General features: G+C 45.3%; 1 protein-coding gene across 2 annotated transcripts in view; it reads left to right on the top strand.

Moving 5' to 3' along the window:
- Nucleotides 1-21569, top strand: part of MMRN1 (multimerin 1) — a 71962-nt gene extending 50393 nt beyond the window's left edge. For both annotated transcript variants that reach the window (XM_035113051.3, XM_035113050.3), the window contains exons 7-8: nt 14418-14567; nt 18372-21569. In XM_035113051.3, the coding sequence (XP_034968942.2) occupies nt 14418-14567; nt 18372-18793 (572 nt within the window). In that variant the 3' untranslated portion in view covers nt 18794-21569. The remainder of the gene's footprint in view (nt 1-14417; nt 14568-18371) is intronic.
- Nucleotides 21570-22703: the final 1134 nt, after the last annotated feature.

Below are 22703 nucleotides of genomic sequence, written 5' to 3'. Positions count from 1 at the left end.
CTTCGAGATGTTGTTGGACTATAACTCTCATCATTCCTGACCATTGATCGTGCTGGCTCAGACTGATGGGAATTGGAGTTCAATAATATCTTCATTGCTTACCCCCATGCCCCATGTTCTTGTATAGCCTGCTGGGTTATGGTTATCCATTGTTGTTGTTGTTTAGTCGTGTCCGACTCTTCGTGACCCCATGGACCAGAGGACGCCAGGCACTCCTGTATTCCACTGCCTCCCGCAAATTGGTCAAACTCATGTTGGTAGCTTCGAGAACACTGTCCAATCATCTCGTCCTCTGTCGTCCCCTTCTCCTTGTGCCCTCAATCTTTCCCAACATCAGGGTCTTTTCCTGAGAGTCTTCTCTTCTCATGAAGTGGCCAAAGTATGTGGAAGGACAGATCCTCAGCTTCAGGATCTGTCCTTCCAGTGAGCATGCAGGGCTGATTTCCTCCAGAATGGATAGGTTTGATCTTCTCGCAGTCCATGGGACTCTCAAGAGTCTCCTCCAGCCCATAATTCAAAAGCATCAATTCTTCGGCGATCAGCCTTCTTTATGGTCCAGCTCTCACTTCCATAGATCACTACTGGGAAAACCATCGGGTTACCCATTGGTGCTTCCTTAATCAACGCTCATGGCCCATTGGGGAAGAAAGTTGTAGTAGCTAGCAAGGTGAAGGTTGAAAGGAGCAGGTTGCACGTTTTAAAATACGGGCAGAGAAGGAAAAAGGGCCATGAGCTTTTGGAGCTGGCTAGCAATAGGCAGTCATGGTGGAGCTCAAGAATGCTATATGCTTTTGAGCAGTCTGCTGCTACTATGTCTCTAACTCTGTGAGTGAGTGCACGCACCTAAGATGGTTGGAGGGCACCTTGTACACCTCCTTCCAGCAACTCCTGCAGCTAAACTAGTGCCAAACATATTGCTCTGCTTTCCTTTGAAACACATCCGTGAGTCATCTGGGAAGCCCAGAACCTCCATACACACTATCCAGGCTTGCGCCCCAGGGTGGTCATTTCAGTGCTGCTAATGCAGCTGTTTGACTTTACCCCTGAAGACACACTCCATGGTCCCTTGAGACAGACAGGTGCCAACAAGTCATACCAGAATTGCCAAATTATCAATCTGGAATCCTTATACCAGAGTTCCAGCTTTCTCTGGGCTTTAGTCAGAACTCTCAGACAGAGGGGGAGAGTGGGGGGCAGCCCTCCAATCTTAGTATTCTCCTGCCACCCCCTCTCCTTTGTCTCTTGCAGCAGGGCTATACCTGAAGAAACTGTCACAGGAGGGGCACACCTCCTGAGCAATTTCTCCCCTGCTTCAACAGACACCTGCTGTCTATCGAACCACCTAGCCTAGTTTAAACAGGTGGAGATTCCCTTTTCTCTGCTCTCTCTCCCAACCCCTTCCCCTCAGCCTTTTCCACTCTAATTCCCCAGCCACACTGCCAGCAGAGAGCAGCCCGAGATTTACATATTCATTCATTCATTCATTAATAGTATTTATGTGCCACCCATTAACCAAGTACCCCCGAGCAGCTTACGGTAACAATAAAAAACCATAAAGGTACCATTGTAAACCGCAAAGTAGAATGCATAATGCAGCATTTAAAATTTCCGGCAGCATAGAATAAAAAGAACCCTCTCCAATGACAATTCTGAGCTTTACCTTGGCAAGCTGATAGGGAAGGATCTCCTCCAACACTCTGCTGCTGTTGCTATAGGTGGTGTTGCTGTGGGGACGGTGGGGGCTGGGAGGTGAGGGGACTGGCCCTCAATGGGTCAACAAAAGCTTTAAGGCAGAGAAAACCTCCTCTTAGCCCGTCTGACACTCTCCCACTCTTACTACATGCTAGGAACTGCTACCAGGCTCCCCACCAGCATGAAGGAGAAAGCAGCCAGTTGGCATTATAAGCAGTGCACTGCCCTGATAGAGATTTCAGAGGATTCCATCAGAAATGAAAATGGGAGCAGAAATTCCATGGGGGTTTGGGGGAACACTACATGAGATGGTTTGGAGGGCTGAAGCAGGAGGCAGGGGCAACAACTATAGGGGGCGGAAGGGGCTTTGCCCCCCCTCAATATTTGCTGGCGGGGGGCCAAGCCCCCCAGTATCAAGGCCCCCCAAACACATCAGCCTCCCGCCTGCAAACACACACTCTACTTCTACTGATGCAACATCGCACATGCATCAAGCGTCATGTGCATGATGTCACATTCACACAACATGTGTCCCCCCCCCCCAATATTGGATGCAAGACGGTGCCTCTGGTACCACACCACTTAAAACAGTCTTGCCTTTCCCCCAAAAAAATCCTGGGAGCTGTAGTGTATTACAAATTCTGAGAGTTATTAGAAGACTCCATTCTCCTTACAGAGCCACACTTTCCTGTGAAGGGGGATTTTTTCTTAAACCACTCTGTGAAGTCTAACTCTGTGAGTACTCTTAACCAACTACAGCACCCAGAATTCTTTGGGGGAAGCTGTTTAAAGTGGCATCACAGTGATTTAAATGTATGGTTTGAATGTGACCCTAAAGTTTCCCATGAACAGCTTGCAGCTGGGCAGCAGACTGAGCAGGTGTATACAGGTCCACACTATGCTGAGGTGTATTTCTATTTAAATTCTAGTAATTCTGTCTAATGTTTGGATGGATAGATATAAATTAACACATGCACATTTTATGTAAATTGGTGTCTTCTCTTTTGGTGATGCCAAAATGGGCACTCTAGTTACCTATTTTCACTCTCTCCCTTCTCTAAAGTAGCCCATTTTCACAGATGTTCTTCCAGCGCTAGTCTTTTTCTCTTTGAGAGAATAAGAGATGGACATATAGGGAGAAAGATAGCAATTGTATGGGAATGTTAGGGATGTGGATTAGGATATATTATTAGATAGATCCTATCCAAGCTTGTGTTAGCAAGCTTCCAATATCAGCAGAGTGACATTCCCCTTTTGTGCGCAGCAAAGCATGTGCGTTAGATTCGCTAGAATCTCTATAACAATATTACACTTTATAGTTCAATATTACACTTCCTGGCAAAGGTCCCCTTTGTCCCTCTTAAAAGAAATACACAACACAGTGTTTATAAAATAAGATAGAGTTTACTTACAGTTTCATCCTGAGTTACAGCATAATCTCAGAAAGGCAGGCTTGCTTAGAAAAGTTACAAGTACATATATATCTAGAGACTACTTAGTAAAGTAAGACTCCATTTGGTCTCACTCTTGGCTGCAGGCCTAGAGTGAGAACCATGCTAACTGGAGATTCTCTGGAGATGTGTCCTCATCGAGGGAGGAAGTAGCTAAGAGAGAGCGAGTGATTGCAGGCTAGGGCTTTTGTCTAATCCAACTCATTTGCATGTCTGAGGGAACAGGAACTGACCTGTAGTCAGGTGTCCCTCCAGGTGAGTTCCTGTTAGTGGACACTCTAGGAACTGTTGTGACTTGTCTGCCCCAGTGTTCCATCCCACAAACCCCTTCTCAGGCAATTCACAACATTCATTACATACAAAACAAAACATAAGCAACTTTATTCAACCACCCAAGAGTCCCAGCTTGACACGCAGGTTCTGGAAACTCTGTCTTGGCAGGGGTTTTGTTAGGATGTCTGCTGTCATCTCTGAAGTGCAGCAGTATGACAGTTCGACAAGTCCATCTTGTATCATCTGGCGAACGTAGTGGTACCTGACCCCAATGTGTTTTGAGCGTGCTAGGAACTTCTCATTCTGCGCCAGCTTTAGACAGCTTTGGTTGTCCTCCAGCAGGCTTATAGGTTCCTTTCTCTCCACGCCAAAGTCTGTTAGGAGTTGGTCCAGCCAGGAAATCTCTCTGCACGCTTCTGTAGCCGCAACATATTCCGATTCTGTAGACGATAAAGCTATACATTTCTGTTTATAACTGCCCCATGTGATAGCTCCGCCCCCATACATAAAGACATGCCCGCTTGTGGATTTATAATCAGAATTATCACCCGCCCAGTCAGCATCAGTGTACCCAATGAGCTTAGGGTCACTGACAGCTGGTAACTTTAATTTACAATCCATTGTACCCTTAAGATATCGAACCACCCTCTTCACACCAACCCAATCATGCTCAGTGGGACTACTCACTTTCCTGCTGAGAATCCCTACTGCATTGGCTAAATCAGGTCTGCATGTGGTAACTAAATACAAAAGTTTACCAATTGCTGAACGATACTCGGTGTTGTTTGGCAGCAGCTTCGAATCCTCTTGGTTCTTTAAGAAGTCTGTAGCCATCGGGGTGTCGACGGGTTTTGCATCCTGCAATTGCATACTCTCCAACAGTTCAATTATCTTTTGCTTCTGATTGAGTAGAAATGAACCATCCTGTTCTCTTTCCACTTGAATCCCAAGGTAATACTCAACTGGTTCTAATTCCTTCACTTGCACTTCCTTGTTGAGGTGCTGGACTACATTTTTATAATCCCTGTCATTTGACGTTGCGATTAAAAGGTCGTCAACGAAGGCAAGAATATAAGAAAATTGTCCATTACTCTGCTTAGTGTACAAACACTTGTCAGCTTCACCTTGCTTGTACCCAAGTTTCACCAGCATTCCATGCAATTTCAAGTTCCAGGCTCTGGCTGCTTGTTTTAAACCATACAGTCCCTTTTGAAGCTTGCAAACCAAATGTGCCTCATTTGGCTTTATAAAACCTTTAGGCTGCTTCATGTAAATTTCTTCAGAAATTTCCCCATGCAAAAACGCAGTAGCTATATCGATGTGTTTCACCTCCATCCCTTTAGATGCTGCGATGCTTAAAAGTAATCTTACGCTACTGTATCTCACTGTCGGTGCAAAGACTTGGTCATAGTCGTGGCCATATTGCTGTGAAAAACCTTGTGCCACTAGTCTTGCTTTGTAACGTTGCACCTCCCCTTCTGAACCCCTTTTAACCTTGAACACCCATTTGCTCCCAATTGCTTTCTTACCAGCAGGTAATTTTGTGAGTGTCCAGGTCTTGTTCTTGTGCAGTGCGTCAATCTCTTCCTGCGCGGCTTTCCTCCAGAGACTGGCTTCGGTGGCTGGCATCTGCTCTACCTCTTCCCAAGTGGAAGGTTCTGGTGGAGACGCCGACCCTGCAAAGTAGGACAGTCGTAGTGGCGGAACGCCCTTGTTGGTTCTGGATGAGCATCTGACCTCTGGTTGTGCAACCGCATCAGCATCCTCATCCTCCTCCAACGCTGGCATGTCCACGTACAGCTCCTCCTCTTCGTCTCTGGTGCCGCCAGGGGTCTGGACCTCTGCATCTTCTGGGGTGTCGCCTGTAGGGGGTGTTGTGACACTAGAAGGTATATTAGTTCCTTGTGCTAAAGGAAAACTTATAAACTCTTCATCTGGTGACTCTCTAGAACAGTCAATAACAGTGTTCTTTGTATCAAACTTTCCCTGTTCATCAAAATGAACCACATGGTATGGGTCTACTCTGCCACTCTTTGGATCTAGAACTCTATATCCCTTTCCTCCAGGAGCATATCCAACCAGGATACCTGCTTTTGCTCTGGAGCCAAGCTTGTGTCTGCGCTCTTTGGGCACGTGGTAATAACAGACACTTCCAAACACACGTATGTGCTGCAGACTTGGGACTCTCCCGTGCCAAAGTTCAAATGGTGTGCGTTCTGCACCCTTTGTAGGCAATCTGTTTTGCAAATAAATCGCCGTATTCGCCGCTTCACCCCATAGCTTCTGTGACAAGTTGGCCTCTTTTAACATGCACCTTGTCATCTCCATAATAGACCTAAACTTTCTCTCAGCAATGGAGTTCTGTTGAGGCGTGTAAGCAACTGTAGTTACATGTGCTATGCCTTCTTGTGCCATGATGGCCTTCATCTGCCGTGAGCAAAACTCTCCACCATTATCCGAAATTAAGGTGGAAGGAGCTCTCTGGAATTTGTTCTTCACCATGTTTAAGTACAGTTTGAACAATTCCGGTGTCTGACTCTTTTCCTCTAGAAAATATCCAACACAATATCTTGAGAAGTCATCTATAAATATCAGAATGTACTTATTGTTTCCTAGGGAAGGTACATTCAGCGGACCACATAGGTCAGTATGAACAGTGTCCATGACTTTTGTGCTTCTCTTCTCTGTACAACGTGGGAAGGAAGGCTTGACTGCCTTTTCAGTTATGCAAGTTGTACAGTTTGGCATTGGTGTACTGCAATTCTTTACCTGTAGACCTTTTACCAGATTTTCCTTCTGCATTTTCAGGATAAGGTTGGTATCCCTGTGTCCAAGCCTTTTGTGCCAGAGTTCCAGATCTGGTTGATCCTTTCTGCTGGGTTGTGCAACCCTTGCAGACTCATTCTCTGAAATATCAATCTCATACACATCATTGATTAGTTTGGCTTGAATAAACACTTCACCATCTTTTATCACATTGCATTGTCCATTTTTAAATATAATTTCAAAACCTTTCTTGTCCAAGCTAGACACACTTATTAGATTACAGTTCAGCTTTGGTGCATACTTAACATTACTCACTGTAGTATCAAAAGACTCATTGTTCACTTTGAAATTCAAGTTCAAAGATCCTGCACCTATTGACTTTATAACATTTCCATCAGCAATTTCAATCTCAGACTGTTTATTATTGTCTATTTCATTGAAATATTCCCTTTTATAACAGAAGTGGCTGCTTGCTGCACTGTCCAGAAGCCACTTATTGCGCTTTCCTTCACAGCTCTGGAAAGCTACATTTCTTTCTTGCAATATCATTGCACGCCCACGACCCCCCTTCTTTTCGCCTTTTGGTGGAAAGGGGCGGGATTCATTCTTTGTAGATGCTCCATACTTGCGCTCAATATCCTTTAAGATTTGCGCTGCATCATCTCTGCTATTAATTGACGTTAGATGCTTATTGCGAAGTCCACTCAAAATTATGTGTCTGGCCTCTCTGTTCATGCGTTTCCAAGTTGCTATCTTTGCTAAATCCTCTTCTGTTTCACCAGTAGGCATAGGATTTTCAATGGCATCCAAAACATTCCTTGCATCTAAAAATGCTATCAGGCGTTGTTTCCAAAATACGTAATTGTGGTCATCTAAAGCCATTAATCCTAGGTTAACTCCACTATCAAAATCTGCAAAAGCCATCTTGGAATCTCAAAATTCTAAAAATTTCTCAAAATTCAAAAATTTGCCAAAAAATCCAAAATCAAAATCTCTAAAAATATCTCAAAATGCAAAATAATCTTCACTGCCTCTGAGTTCTCAGTGCTGTAAACTCTGAGGGAGGGGAGGGGTAGCTAATCCCCTAGGCACACTGGATAACAATAGACCATGTGCTCACCAGGAAGTTCTAACTGAAAAAATCCTACTCAGTTCAAAATCACAATCCAAAGCAATCCTTCAAAAATACACAAAAATACGCAGTCCTGGGCCGTAATAACCCTTTATGGGAATGTTAGGGATGTGGATTAGGATATATTATTAGATAGATCCTATCCAAGCTTGTGTTAGCAAGCTTCCAATATCAGCAGAGTGACATTCCCCTTTTGTGCGCAGCAAAGCATGTGCGTTAGATTCGCTAGAATCTCTATAACAATATTACACTTTATAGTTCAATATTACACTTCCTGGCAAAGGTCCCCTTTGTCCCTCTTAAAAGAAATACACAACACAGTGTTTATAAAATAAGATAGAGTTTACTTACAGTTTCATCCTGAGTTACAGCATAATCTCAGAAAGGCAGGCTTGCTTAGAAAAGTTACAAGTACATATATATCTAGAGACTACTTAGTAAAGTAAGACTCCATTTGGTCTCACTCTTGGCTGCAGGCCTAGAGTGAGAACCATGCTAACTGGAGATTCTCTGGAGATGTGTCCTCATCGAGGGAGGAAGTAGCTAAGAGAGAGCGAGTGATTGCAGGCTAGGGCTTTTGTCTAATCCAACTCATTTGCATGTCTGAGGGAACAGGAACTGACCTGTAGTCAGGTGTCCCTCCAGGTGAGTTCCTGTTAGTGGACACTCTAGGAACTGTTGTGACTTGTCTGCCCCAGTGTTCCATCCCACAAATTGGAGGTCAGTGTGAGAGAGAGGCTTGAGTTTTCTTTTTCCTTTTCTTTTTTCTCCAGGCTTTCTAAACCACCTGCCGCTCTGACCCCTAAACTCCCCCCCCCTATTCCCTTAGTCTGAGCCTCTAGAAACCAAACAACCCTTCTGGGAGAAATGGAGGCCACAGAATATTTATTCATTCTTACATTTGTGTCTCATTATTCCTCCAAAGAGTCTACATGGTTCTCCTCTCCATTTTATCCTCTCTACAACACCCCTGCGAGGTAGTTTAGGCTGGCCAGGCCGAGTGAGCTTCGTGGTTGAGTTGGGATACAAACCCTCATCTCCCACCATCCTAGGCTACCCAATATGCCACACCGGCTCTCAAAAATGTTCAGCTGTAAATGCCAACTGCGTTCGGTGGCGTCCCAAACACCGAGGCGTCCAATGTTGCTTTGTTGTTGTTCGGTGCCCAAGCGCCTTTGTGAACGTCTTCTGCACTCTGAGTTTTAATTGCGAGAGATTGATCGTTACCCTAATTCAGTTTGACTCTTCATGCTTCAACTTTGCATATTCAGTGCAATAGGGCAGGAGACAGATGAAAGGGGTTTTTGTTGTTGCTTGCAATTTAGCGCAGAGGGAAAGCACTGACTCTCTGTCTCGGAGAAAATGGAGTAGCTACAAGAGCAGCAACTTCTTATTGCTGCAGTACCAGCGGCCCTCCCCAAACCGAACTCTTGTCAGCAGGAGAGAGGGCAGTACATGCCATCGCTGCTCATTCAGTCCTTAGGTCCCCTTAGGTGATGGACAAAAATAAGCTGTTCGCCCATCCTGAAACAAATTGAAATAGCTTCCCATCCTTATTAAATTGGTTCACAGACTATTGAGACAGAGGCAATGTGGATCTCTTATTTACACAGAGCTGATATGTGGCACACTGATGGCCTCAAGGCATCGTCACACGATGCACATAGCATACCCTGCAACCTCCCCCCAAAAAGCTCAACTTTTGTGTCTGAATTTTTTACTTGAAACCCTACTCCACCCCCAAAAACCAGACAACATTCCACATTGCCTGAGCTCCTTTCGGATTACTTTTGTCCTCTCTCGCACATCCCTTTTCGTTTCCCGCCACACACACCGCTAAAGAGGATGGCACCATTTTGGCTGTATAAAGATCCACATGAGTCTGGATAGCTCAGTTGGCTAGAGCGTGGTACTGATAATGCCAAGGATGTAGGTTCGATCCCTGTATGGAACAGCTGCATACTGTATTCCTACATTGCAGGAGGTTGGACTAGATGACCCTCAGGGTCTCTACAATTCTATGCAGAGGATAAACTCCTTATTAGTAAGTAGAACGAGTCGGCCCTGCAACAAAATGTTGCAGTATGAAGTCCTCCTGTTCAGTGTTCCAGTCAATCCGCCATGACCACTCCCAGGATAATTTGGTTCATTCCTGCTCCAACCCATTCTCTCTCTCTCTCTCTCTCTCTCTCTCTCTCTCTCTCTCTCTCTCTCTCTCTCTCTCTCTCTCTCTCTCTCTCTCCCCATAGAATGCTTACTGGCAGTATCTCCCCCCCCCCCAGAGTGCCAGTAAGCATTCTAAGGCTACTGAGCATGCCCAGTCTTCATTGGGCTGTCTTGAGATATGGTTCCCCACCTGCTTTTTGGTTTCTCATTCCCCCTGAAAAGGACACATGACCACACTAGAGAGGATAGGCCAAAGAGGGCTTAGAATGATGCAAAGGGGATGTATTCCAGCTTACCATCTCACCTTAGCATGGTATAGTGGTTAGAGTGTCAGACTAGGACCTGGGAGATCAGGGTTCAATTTCCCACTGAGCTAGAAGCTCACATGGGGCGCACATTGTTGTTGTTGTTTAGTCGTTTAGTCGTGTCCGACTCTTCGTGACCCCATGGACCATAGCACGCCAGGCACTCCTGTCTTGCACTGCCTCCCGCAGTTTGGTCAAACTCATGTTCGTAGCTTCGAGAACACTGTCGGGGGCGCACATTATTGTATACAATAAATCTCCGTCCACAGAGACAACTAGACCACTGTTTTGGGTTCCTCTTTATCTTCATCTCTTTATCATATAGAGGTTGCAAGTGCCAGGGGTGTGGCTTTAGGGCGCTGCCTAGGGTGGCAGTTGACACACCGCCCAAAAAAGAGGATATGCACCACTGTAAAAGAGGACCACCAATCTCCATGGAATTTACATGTGCTAATTTATATGCATCTAAATGCAAATTTGAAAATAATTAGTAGAATTTAAATTTCACAGAAGGGAAGCCAATTACTTACCCATGCAAATCACTCCCCTCAAATCTTTAAATTGATTTGCACCCCAATAAGATCACCCAAATAAGTTCTTACTCAATTAATTTATCACCGAGATCATCCAGAAATCAATCTGAAATCATTTCCTCTTTATAAACTACCCCCATTCAATTCAATCATCACATCATTACCCCACTAATAAAATTCAAAATAAATAGGGCACACATTGTGATTCCCTTCAGGTGGTAGGGGGGGATTTTATTGCTAGTCAAGGTGGCCAGTGGGTGGTCTATCTTTTCCTTTTCTGTCCCCACCCACGTTAAAATGGAAGGCAAATTAACTTTGTGTGGGGGCAACCATCTCTCTCTCTCTCTCTCTCTCTCTCTCTCTCTCTCTCTCTCTCTGTGTGTGTGTGTGTGTGTGTGTGTAACAAATTCCCTGGAAAGGAAATGGAAATAACTTGATTGCCCTTCTGAGAGGCAGGCATTGAGATTTCAACTCACAGAGCATCAGCAGTGAGTCTTTCCTCTGGCACTGGACACAGGAAAAATCGATTCCTGGATATCCATTTAAATACAGCCTCGCTAGACGAATGCCCTGTAAGACTAATTTTTCGCTTAACGGAGATATTTTTCAAGCGGAGGTTGCCTCACAAGATGAATTCGTTTTGTGAAAAATTTGTCTAGCGAATCACGGTTTCCCATAGGAATGCATTGAAATTCAATTAATGCGTTCCTATGGGGGGGGAATCAATGCATTCCTATGGGATTCGCTAGACGAATTTTTCACAAAATGAATTGACTCACAGAACGAATTAAATTCATCTAGTGAGGCATCACTGTACTGGGCTATTCGGTAGGAAAGAGGGCACCTTCCCATACAGTGGTACCTTGGTTTAAGAACAGTCCGGTTTAAGAACAATTTGGTTTACAAACTCCGCAAAATAGGAAATTATGTCTTGGTTTGAGAACTTTACCGCAGTCTAAGAACGGTATCCAAATGGAGGAAGGGCACCAGTGGCAGGAGGCCTCATTAGGGAACGCACACCTCAGTTTAAGAACAGTTTCGGTTTAAGAACGGACTTCCAGAAGAGATTAAGTTCATAAACCGAGGTACCACTGAATTGACCCTGGCCCACTCTTCCATCCATACACTTGCAGGAGACTAGAATGCACACTTATGTATCACAATAAAATAGGAAATGCATCGCTGGTGAAGAGGGTGGATATTTACATAAAATTTGTGTATGCTAATCTATGTGCGTAGGAGCAAATTTAGAAAGTTATTTCTGAATAGGCATAGCTGCAAACTTAGAAATGATGCCTGTCATTTAAAGAGAAATATGACAAATCTCCATAGTGGGGAAGATGGTGACTAGGGGGCCCATGCACCTGCTCAGTTCAGTTCTAAAGTCCTTGCACTTCCTTCTTTTGGTGCTTCTTCTTTAAACCAGACTTGGGCTGGACAGCCCTTCAAAGGGACGACTGTCCTACAGGTCACAGTAATGGAGATAAGCTGAAGAAGGGACTCAGAATGATGTCAAGGAGATATAATTTAGCTTACACTTTCCCCATAATGTTGTGTAGTGGTTAGAGTGCCAGACTAGGGCCTGTGAGACCACGGTTTCAGCCAGTGGGGTGAGGACAGTCCAACCCAGCCACTGCCCCTCAGCCTAACCTACTTAATAGGGTCATTGTGAGGATAAAACAAGGCTGGGGGGGGGGAGAACCATGCACAACATCTTGAACTCCTTGGAGGAAAAAGCAGTATATGCATGTCATAAATACATAGATGTGCTGAGATTTTTGTTGTTGCTGTTGTTGTTATCAGGTAGCCTTGACCAAGCATTTTCCTTCCAGATGTTTTGGGCCACAACCCCAGCTGGCTGGAGTTGATGGGAGTTGTAATCTGAAACATCTGGAAGGAAAAGCTTGGTCAAGGCTGGCATGAGGCATCTCTTACCTGCGGCCTGAAGCCATGCTGCCCAAACCTAGGTTTGCCCCCAGAGTGAGAACATGCGGTAGCACCTGGTGTGTATGCTGATTCCCTCCAATCTCTGGGCAGACCCTAAATATGAAGCTAAGTGAGGCAGCTTTTCCTCTTCTGCTCTTGGCACTCGAACTGCACTCCTACATTGCTTTATCCTGAGCCTTATTGTTGTGATAGATGAGATGCAATGTGTTCGCAGGGGGAAAGCGGTGAGAGAAAATAATTACTTAAGTCGGACAGAAACTCCTTGGCGTGTTGCAGTCCATAAACATCATCCGTCTACCCCCAGGAGCAGTGTGTTGTGGGGAGGGGAGGTCCCCCCACTTTGCACAAAGCGCACAAAGCTTTGCATTCAGCCTGGCAAGCTCAAATCCATCACCGTCGAAGTGCTGCGACCAAGGAGCGCCATGGCATCTGAAATGACTGGGCTGGAAATTAAAGATAGCTCAGAGTGCCGATGAAGTGGCTGTGAAAAGAGGCAATTCCACACATCTGCCGGCAATCAGCACTTATTCTGAAACACCCTTTTCATCACCCCACACCTAGCCTGCTTCTTGAGCGTTCCTGGGCTTGCTTGCTTTCAAGTTTCAGAGGCCGGCCCACTTGGTAATCTCATCGCAAGAATGTGCATACCCCTATTGTCACTGCGTAGGACTCTTAAGAGCTGGAATTGTTGAACAGTCTCCGGCAATTCAATTTATCTAATTCCCAGATGACAGAGAGCTGTGATTTACAGTGGACAGTTCAAGGGGAAAGGGGACTCGTCCCTCACTCTTCAGCCTGGTTTAACCATGCCATAGAATCAAGCGATAATCAAGTTTTACTGTGATTGTACCTCTTCAGTCTACGGCAGATGGGGAAAACCTTTGGCCCTGCAGATCTTGATGAACTGCAACCCCCATCAGACCCAGCAAGCATGACCAATGTCCAAGGATGATGGGAGTTGTGGTTCACCAACATATGGAAGGTTCCCCGCACCTGGCCTACAGGTAGAAGCAGAGCCGGCCAGTCTTTGAAGTAGGGTGAGGTAGCTGCCTCAGGTGGCAGAAGTGGCAGAGATGGTGGTCCACCTGCTCCACCGCTTCTGCCATCAGCAGAATTCCCCCTCTCACTGGAAGCATTCCAATGTGTGGGGTTGTCTTCCCCACCCCTCAGTGATGGGGAGGGGGCATTCCAACGCACCATGTTGCCACTCATCTTCCCCACTCCTGGGGCAGAGAAGGTGAGCATCAAAGCCTTGTAGAAATCGCACCGAGTTTGGCAAGCATGTGTATGCTCTGGAATGCAGAGGAAGTGGGGGGCAGCGCATAGCAGCAGTGTGGGGGCAGGAAGCGGTACATTCCTTTCTTCATCTCTACACCAGTGGTGGCCAAACTTGGCCGTCCAGCTGTTTTTGGACTAAAACTCCCATGATCCCTAGCTAACAGGACCAGTGGTCAGGGATGACGGGAACTGTAGTCCCAAAACAGCTGAAGGGCCAAGTTTGGCCACCACTGCTCTACACAGACACCTGCATGTGTTGAGATCCTCCTTCTGCTGAAGTACACAAATGGGGTGATTCAGGTCTCTGTATGTACAGATGCCCACCTCACGCGGCATATTATGACTGGGAAAGCCTTTGCCCGATCTTTAATTTCAAGATGCTTCCAGCTCTTCTCTAGGATAATTGCATGGCCTGGGGCAAGCAACTCAAAGGGAGGTCCCCGTCTGTAAAATGGGAGCAGGATTGTAAAGTGCTAAGTAGCATATAAATGAGGGATAAAAAACTATTTGTCAGTATGTCTGGACATGTAGGCTGGGACTGAGCACTTCCCTCATGCCTTGGATTGGCAGAAATGAGGAGCAATTAGCCAGTCGAGGCCCAGTCAGTGGCAGCAAAACAGTCTCTGACTAAATTCCCCAGTGGCAAATAATATTAAGCAAAAACACCACTACCACACAATCCTGGGAAATAGTGTAATTTATATGCAAATAAACAATGGTGGTTGTCTTTCTCCCCATATCACCTTTAACTTGAGATTCAAATGCAGCTAGGGAGGAGTTGGGGTAGAAGCTGCATTTTGGAAGTCTTTGCAAAGGCTTACCCGAAGGCTCCTTGCTTCTGTGCATTCATGTCACTCTCTCCCATTCAATGCAGGTGATTATCTGAGCTGCAGCAGCTCCCCGTGCCAAAATGGGGGGACCTGTGTCAATGAGAGGAAGAGCTTTGTCTGCGCTTGCCGTTATCCTTTCGGAGGAGCCAACTGCAGCACGAAGATGGTGGCGGAAAATGCTCCTGCAAGTATAGGTGAGTATAAGTACGGCCTAAGACATCCCTTTGCCTGTGCCTCTTCTGCTATAGATCAGAGATTACGAGACCCAAGTTTCTCTCTCCTAGTTCCTCTTGACAAAGGCTCCCCAGTGGCGGAGTCGTGGCTTTCTCTCTCTCCTTTAAAGCACTCGGTTCATGATAAGAGTCCGCAATTCCCTGTTTTGATGCGTCCCACATCACAAAGTATAAAATTTGATTTCTCTCACAAGCCTGTCCATAAAAAATAATAATAATAGCAAGCAGCTCTAAGGCGGGATTGAACAAGGTGGTTGTCAGCCGAGCAGCGCTATCATAAATAGGCCAGAGCAAGCTGGCAATTTTTTTGTTACAGAGGCTGTGAAATTGCATTATTGGGAAATTACGCGTTTGACTAAGGCTGTGCGTTCCATTTCAAAATAGAAATAAATAAATAAATGAAGGCAACGGACATTCGAGCCTGAGGTCTCTGTGTTCGGCAGCAGTTCCTTTCTCACATGGAATTGAGAAAAATGGAATTGTTGCCTCTTGCCTGTGGTTCTTCATGAGTTCAGGAAAAGGTGTGAATTGCACTAGTTTATGTACGGTGAGATGCATGTTGGCTCCATCTGCATAAAAGGGATCTCTGAAAAAGACTCATCCCTTCTTCATGCGGCACAAACTAAATTGTGGAACCCGCTCCTACAGGAGGCAGTGATGACCAGCAGCATCTTGGATGGCTTTAAAAGAGGATTAGACCAATGTAATCATTCCACCATGTTGCTTGTTACATGTTCTCAGCGCCATTGGTGCCGGCTGCCTGGGGCCCTGGGTGCCCAAGCACCCACAAAATTCCCCACGGAGGGGCCAGGCACCCACAAATTTCGGTGCCAGAGCCATGCACGCTGCATGGCACACACAGCCCCGGACACCCACAGTCGTGGGGGCCAATCTGGCACTCCTGCTCAGATCCTTTGGACCATTTTGCACACAAGCAACAACTCGGAGCAGACACTCAATAGGGAGCCACAGGCAGTCTCATGAGGACAGGGTCAGTTCCAAGGTGAAAGCGTCCACTGGTGGATCCCTCCTTCATCACTTGCCAATCCTGGCAAACGTCCCTGAATGCAGAAGCAGCAGTCAGTGGCAGCAGCCCTCCAATGGATCCACCATTTTTCATTTCCCACAGTGACTCCAATGAAGCATTCTGGGAAATTAGAAGAGGAAATTAGACTCAGCTGCTCAGGGCAGTCATTGGGGATGGGGGTAGAATCATAGAACTGTAGAGTTGGAAGGGACCATGGCGGTCATCTATTCCAACCTGTTGCAATGCAGGAATCTTTTGCCCAGTGATATACCTTATACAGGGACCCAGGTGGCTCTGTGGGTTAAACCGCTGAGCCTAGGGCTTGCTGATCAGAAGGTCAGCGGTTCGAATCCCTGTGACGGGGTGAGCTCCCATTGCTTGGTCCCAGCTCCTGCCAACCTAGCAGTTCGAAAGCACGTCAAAAATGCAAGTAGATAAATAGGAACCGCTACAGCGGGAAGGTAAACGGCGTTTCCATGTGCTGCTCTGGTTTGCCAGAAGCGGCTTTGTCATGCTGGCCACATGACCTGGAAGCTATACGCCGGCTCCCTCGGCCAATAATGCGAGATGAGCGCGCAACCCCAGAGTCGGTCACGACTGGACCTAATGGTCAGGGGTCCCTTTACCTTTACCTTTATACCTTATACAGTGGTGCCTCGCAAGACGAATTTAATTCATTCCGCGAATCAATTCGTTTTGTGAAAAATTCGTCTTGCGAATTGCGGTTTCCCATAGGAATGCATTGAAATTTCATTTTTTGCCCATAGGAACGCATTAATTAAATTTCAATGCATTCCTATGAGAAACCGCGATTTGCAAGATGAATTTTTCGCAAAACGAATTTGTCTTGCGAGTCACCATCAGATCACAAGATACATTCGTCTTGCGAAAAATTCATCTTGCAGGGCATTCGTCTTGCGAGGTACCACTGTACCTTGTGTATGATCACAGTCACATCTTCCATTTTTAGGCATTCACCTCAAATTTATTAGACGTCTCCCTCCCAAAGTGATTTGTGAAATGTCCCTTAAGTGAGTTACAACATTTGTAACAAAAATAATAATGTGGGAGGAACTTGTGTCTGGGTTTGAACTCTCGCACCAACAGCCTCGAATGTTCAGTTGAGCCATCACAGTGATGCTTGCCATAAAAATGAGCAAGCTGAGATTTGCATTCGGAATACATGAAATTTGTGTTTTATGCCTCTCTCTCAGCCACAATTTTGTCATTTCTCAATCATTTTTTTACAGTGGTGCAGGCATTGGTTTATATGCTACGGGTGAAGGAAATGAAACAAAGGACATTTTTATTTCCCCATTTTTTTTATTATTATTATTATTATTATTATTATTATTATTATTAAGCTTCCAAATCTCCCCAATCTTTGCTTGCGAGGAAAATTTTGGGCATATGCAAGCATGTTACATTTGCAAAAATCTGTGACACAGCCATGGGGGGGGGGGAGAGAATGGCATGAAAGCTTTTCTTCTTAATAATGCAGCACAGTCAAGACTGAAATTTCCGTGCTGTTTCCGAAAAAAAGAAGCATTTTTTTTCCTATTGGTGCGTTTGACGCTAATTGTGGAGAAAATTGCTTTCTATACAGTACTTAAGAATTCATTCCGCTTTTCTTCTTTAGCTTCTTGAGAACTTGACAGGAGGCCTGGGGGGAAAGTTTACAACCACCCCTGTGTCTGCAATACAGAGTTGATCCCATTTAAATAGGCAATTCCGCTTGAGGAGAAAACAACAAAAGGCAGATCTGGATGTTATGGCAGACGTGGGGTGAACGTCGAAAATAGCAGCCCTACGTGTAGATCTTCCTGCTCGCCTGTACTTACACTCGCTCCATAACATGGCAGCATTGTGCTGGTTTCCTCACCTTTTTGCTTTGTACTATTGGCTGCTGTGGGGCAGGCAGGAGGACGGGGTTGACAGTGAGGTAACAAGGAGGAGAAGGGGAAAAGAGGAGGGAGAAGGTGTCTTATCAGCCCAACGTATTTCAAGTCTTATGACTCTTCCTCGGGCGTAAAACATCTAAACCGTGGATGAGGAACTTGTGCTCTCCTAATGTTGCCCCCCTCACCCCTACGTTGACTCCCAGTACATTTCTGAGCACAATTCAAAGTGCTGGTGCTGACCTTTAAACCCCTAAATGGCTTCGGCCCTGTATACCGGAAGGACCGTCTCCACCCCTATTGCTCAGCCCAGACACTGAGGTCCAGTACCAAGGGCCTTCTGGCGGTTCCCTCACTGCGAGAAGTGAGGTAGCAGGGAACCAGGCAGTGGGCCTTCTCGGTGGTGGCACCTGCCCTGTGGAACGCCCTCCCATCAGGTGTCAAGGAAATAAACAACTATCTGACTTTTAGAAGACATCTGAAGGCAGCCCTGTTTGGGGAAGTTGATAATGTTTGATGTTTTATTTTGTTATTATCATTTCTTGGAAGCTGCCCAGAGTGGCTAGGTCAACCCAACAAGGCATATAAATAATAAATTAATATAATTATTAACCTATAGCTATGCTGGCTGGGGTCAGAGGAGATTTTAGGATATTTCCACTTTGAGGTCTCCTCGACCTTCATTTCTGAGTTTCATTGGATGTTATAGGGGAGAAGGAAAGAAATACACATTTGTCTGGCAATTTCAATACCAGACTCATGATTGCCATAACATCTAGCTTCACCCAATGTGCTTATCTTTGCATTATGCTTGTCTCCCCCCCCCCCCCCCCATTGCAGATTTTGCAAAAGGATCTTACAGATATGCACCAATGGTGGCCTTTTTTGCTTCGCACACCTACGGAATGAATACTCCTGGCCCTATTCGATTTAACAATCTGGATGTCAACTATGGGTCTTCCTATGTCCCAGCAAATGGAAGGTTCCGTGTGCCTTACCTTGGCATTTATGTCTTTGAATACACCATTGAATCAAACAGCCCGCTCCTCTCAGGCTACCTAGTGGTCGACGGAATAGACAAGCTGGGCTTTCGGTCTGAAAACACAAAGGAGAACAAATACCTGGAGAGAGTGGTTACTGGAGATGCCCTACTGGAACTGAACTATGGGCAAGAAGTCTGGCTCAGGCTGGCAACAGGCTCTATCCCAGCCAAGTACCCACCTGTAACTACATTTACTGGCTACATATTGTACCGCACATAAATTCAATTCTATAGAAAAGCGGTCACCCACAATGGAAACTCTTCTCCTTTGCTTCTAAGCTCATTCCACACAATAAAAATAACTTTTGTTTGAGGTTGCCATCTTTTCTTTTAACAGCTGCATGATAGGCAGAAACGAGACATGGAACCTCTTTCCCGAATCAGCATCTTTGTGCTGTAGAAAGCAACATTCTGCCTGCCACACAGATGTTAAAAGCAGGGGAGGCCTCGTGGAAAATAGGTGGTGACGCCCACCTCGTCAGATAGTTACCTGAATGTCGAATTTTGAAAACAGCCAGCTGTCCCATTGCACCTTTGATTGGCAAAATGGAGTTATTTGTAAATAGGTATCCCATATTTCTAGGCACCCCATCAGCTGAATGTCCATTATTTTTATGCAGCTATTTTGCACCAGTATAAAAGAAACGTACAAGAAGTTATGCATGTTATCACCATTGTTTAAGTGAATTTGATTTCAGTCACTTTTAGGATTCGTGTGACGCAGTGTACAATAGTGGCTGGGGGGGGGCAGACATACACTAAGTTTTTAGGGACCAGGTGCCTCTGAATGCATGCTTAACTCTGGAACTGAGCTTTACTGCCCTGTCACACAAGGATCCACTCCTGGATTCCCTCCCATTTTTCTTCAATTTAGCCTTGTGCACTTCAGGGTCTGGAAAGCTTTTTTGTTGCTGCTCTTGTCAAGCTACTGAGATTCCAAAACACATGTAGTGTCTACTGCAAATCACTCAGTAGATTCCTTCTGCCCACCCTGTCCTGGCATAGCCATTTGCTCATGTACTAGAAAGATCATGATGACACCATTTTCCCTTTGGGGAGGAAGCTGCTGGGATGGCGGGTGCTATCGAGCTGGGAAGGGCACCACCTTTGGGATCGGAATGGTCACATAAACAGACCAGCAGAATGGGACTGCATCACTGGGAGCCTTTCCCAACCCAATGGGTCTACTTCTGTGAAAGGGGCCTGCACAGGAAGCTCCTAAGCATTTGAATCCCGGATCCAAAATGGCCAGGTTTCATTAGGTTTCACTCTTCAGTTGGTTACATAGAATACTTAGTTGAAGAAGCAATGTGCACATAGGCCGAATAAAACAATGCCTGCATATATACTCAATTGGCTTCCATTTAGTCTCACATATTTACCACCACCACCCTTTCATTTTTGTTTGTTCATACCAAAATTTGTAGCTGGTCAGACATGTAAGGTATTCACATTTTACCTCAAAAAGATTCCATTTAAACAGCAGAATTCCAGGAAGTGTAACTTCTCTGTAATTGCGAACTTCCTATAATAAATTGTGCGGCACACACTGAACAGATTAAGCCAGAATCAATCAGAGCACTAAAAGAAGTGTGATGCTATGAGGCAACTGAATGAAAGTAGTCAGGGCCTGGCCAAGACATTTTGCTGCCTGAGGCGAAGAACAAGAGAGTGCCCGCTCCCTGGTCCATGTGCAAAAGCCAGCCGGGCTGCCACTTGAACCTTAACACTGGTGATGGAATAGTGTCATCCCATGCCGCCTGCCCAGCACCTCTTTCTTAAGGGGTACACTTTCTTCTGCCTAACAGTAGGGCCGGCCCTGAGGGTAGTTTCTAATGCTTTAAAAATAGCAGCAATAACTGTTGAGGTGGGAATATATATATAGCGCCTATTTCAAGGGAGTTATATGGTTTACGCAGTACACCACTCACAGGGGAGAGCTTTGATGAAAACCTGATCAACAATCCATATATTTAATCTGCGGCTAGTAAATTAGACAATTAATAGCACCAGTTAAGGGGTTAACACATTCATCCCCCTCACTTCCTGCTGGGTCATATTCACTGATAATGAATCCATGATGCCTAAAATGTTAGGCAAAAAAAAAAAAAGTGGGTGGGAGACTGCGGCAAGAGAACTGTATATTATTTACAACTGCTGTTGAGAATAACACCGGCTCAGCTCATGCTTTGCTTTTTTAATCCTGTCTTCTGTTTATAAAAGTAATCTCCAACACACCATGAACTCTGAATATATATATATATACCAACCATTTCTTTCATCAGATGCACCTTATCTTTCTGTAAATACTTAAAATCCCCCATTTGTCACTAACCTATCCTAGCGTATCATTGAATTTTATCAAATGTCGTGCCCACATGGCTAAATCCCTCCCCACCCCTTGTATGACTTTGTCAGTTTAATAACCTGTTTAGCCCTCTTTATTCCTGCCATGGATAGGGCTAAATAGCGTGGAAATTACTCTGCGGATGAAATTCAAATGACCCACCAGAGACTGCGTCTCTCTCTTTAAATATGACTTTCACTGCCCTTCCTGCCCTCCCTGCTTAATCCTTCAAGCCAGGTCTCCATCTTCAGAGTTGCTAATTGTTTTCTTCTAAAGTCCATTTCTTGATAAGGCTCTCTTGTTGTATATTTTCCTCCCTGATACCAACAAATTTCATTTCCCCAGAGCAGGCCTCTGACCTACAGCCCTTTCAAATAAATGCATTTACTGAGAGTACACCTATAATGAAAACCACACCCAATTTGCTTATTGAAAAAATAACACATATGCACACTTTTCCATAGTTGTCCTCTTGAAGCTTGTTGGTTACGAGTAATAATTTAACAGATGGATAGTAAGACAACATAATGTTTCTAAGAGCGATGCAAGTCTTTTGAGAGTTCTGTTGCTGCCGTCAAAAAAAACTATGGACGCATCTTCTTCTTTTATTCTTTTGGAATAAACAAGAATTAACAAAACCAAAAAACAACATGTCTGCAGTCTTTGTCATGTCTGTTTGCGTACAGAACACACACAGAGCAAGCACATTTTTGGACACCTCGAGGACCCCAGCATTAATTAATGGCCCCTTCAAATTAAGGCATCCCCCCAAAAATGAATATTAAGCAAATTGGCTTCTGGCTCCTCCACCACCACCACCTATTAGTAACAAATGTTACGTCTTCAACTCCTCCCAGTCTGCTCCATCTTCCCCCTCTGACTGCTCATCACCTTCTTACCTTGGGGTTCCCCAGCTGGTGCTTCCCACCAGTCCTCTGCATCCAGCCAGTCCATGACAACAACATCCCCTTTGCAGATGTCTCTGCTAACATGCAGTTAGATATAGGTAAGAGGTCCTAAAGCCCCTGGCAAATAGAAGGGGAAGAAATGGAGGCAGTGAGAGATTTTACTTTCTTAGGCTCCATGATCACTGCAGATGGTGACAGCAGACACGAATTTAAAAGACACCTGCTTCTTGGGAGAAAAGCTATGACAAACCTAGACGGCATCTTAAAAAGCAGAGATATCACCTTGCCGACAAAGGTCCGTATAGTTAAAGCTATGGTTTTCCCAGTAGTGATGTATGGAAGTGAGAGCTGGAACATAAAGAAGGCTGATTGCCGAAGAATTGATGCTTTTGAATTATGGTGCTGGAGGAGACTCTTGAGAGTCCCATGGACCGCAAGAAGATCAAACCTATCCATTCTGAAGGAAATCAGCCCTGAGTGCTCACTGGAAGGACAGATCCTGAACCTGAGGCTCCAAGACTGTGGCCACCTCATGAGAAGAGAAGACTCCCTGGAAAAGACCCTGATGTTGGGAAAGATGGAGGGCAGAAGGAGAAGGGGGTGACAGAGGATGAGATGGTTGGACAGTGTTCTCGAAGCCACCAACATGAGTTTGACCAAACTGCGGGAGGCAGTGGAAGACAGGAGTGCCTGGCGTGCTCTGGTCCATGGGGTCACGAAGAGTCGGACACGACTAAACAACAACAACAACAAAGAGGGGTCAGCAAGAGATGTTATGTTATTTCCTGTTCCCTGCACATGAATACTGCATACTTCTTCTTCTCTTCTTTGGCGATCACTCGTAGCCAAATAAGATTATCTTCCATGAACACGGT

This window comes from Zootoca vivipara, chromosome Z1 (genome assembly GCF_965207765.1).
Source record: "Zootoca vivipara chromosome Z1, rZooViv2.hap1.1, whole genome shotgun sequence".
Lineage (NCBI taxonomy): Eukaryota > Metazoa > Chordata > Lepidosauria > Squamata > Lacertidae > Zootoca > Zootoca vivipara.
The sequence above is the reverse complement of the archived record's forward strand: the minus strand, read 5'-3'. Positions and strand labels throughout refer to the sequence as shown.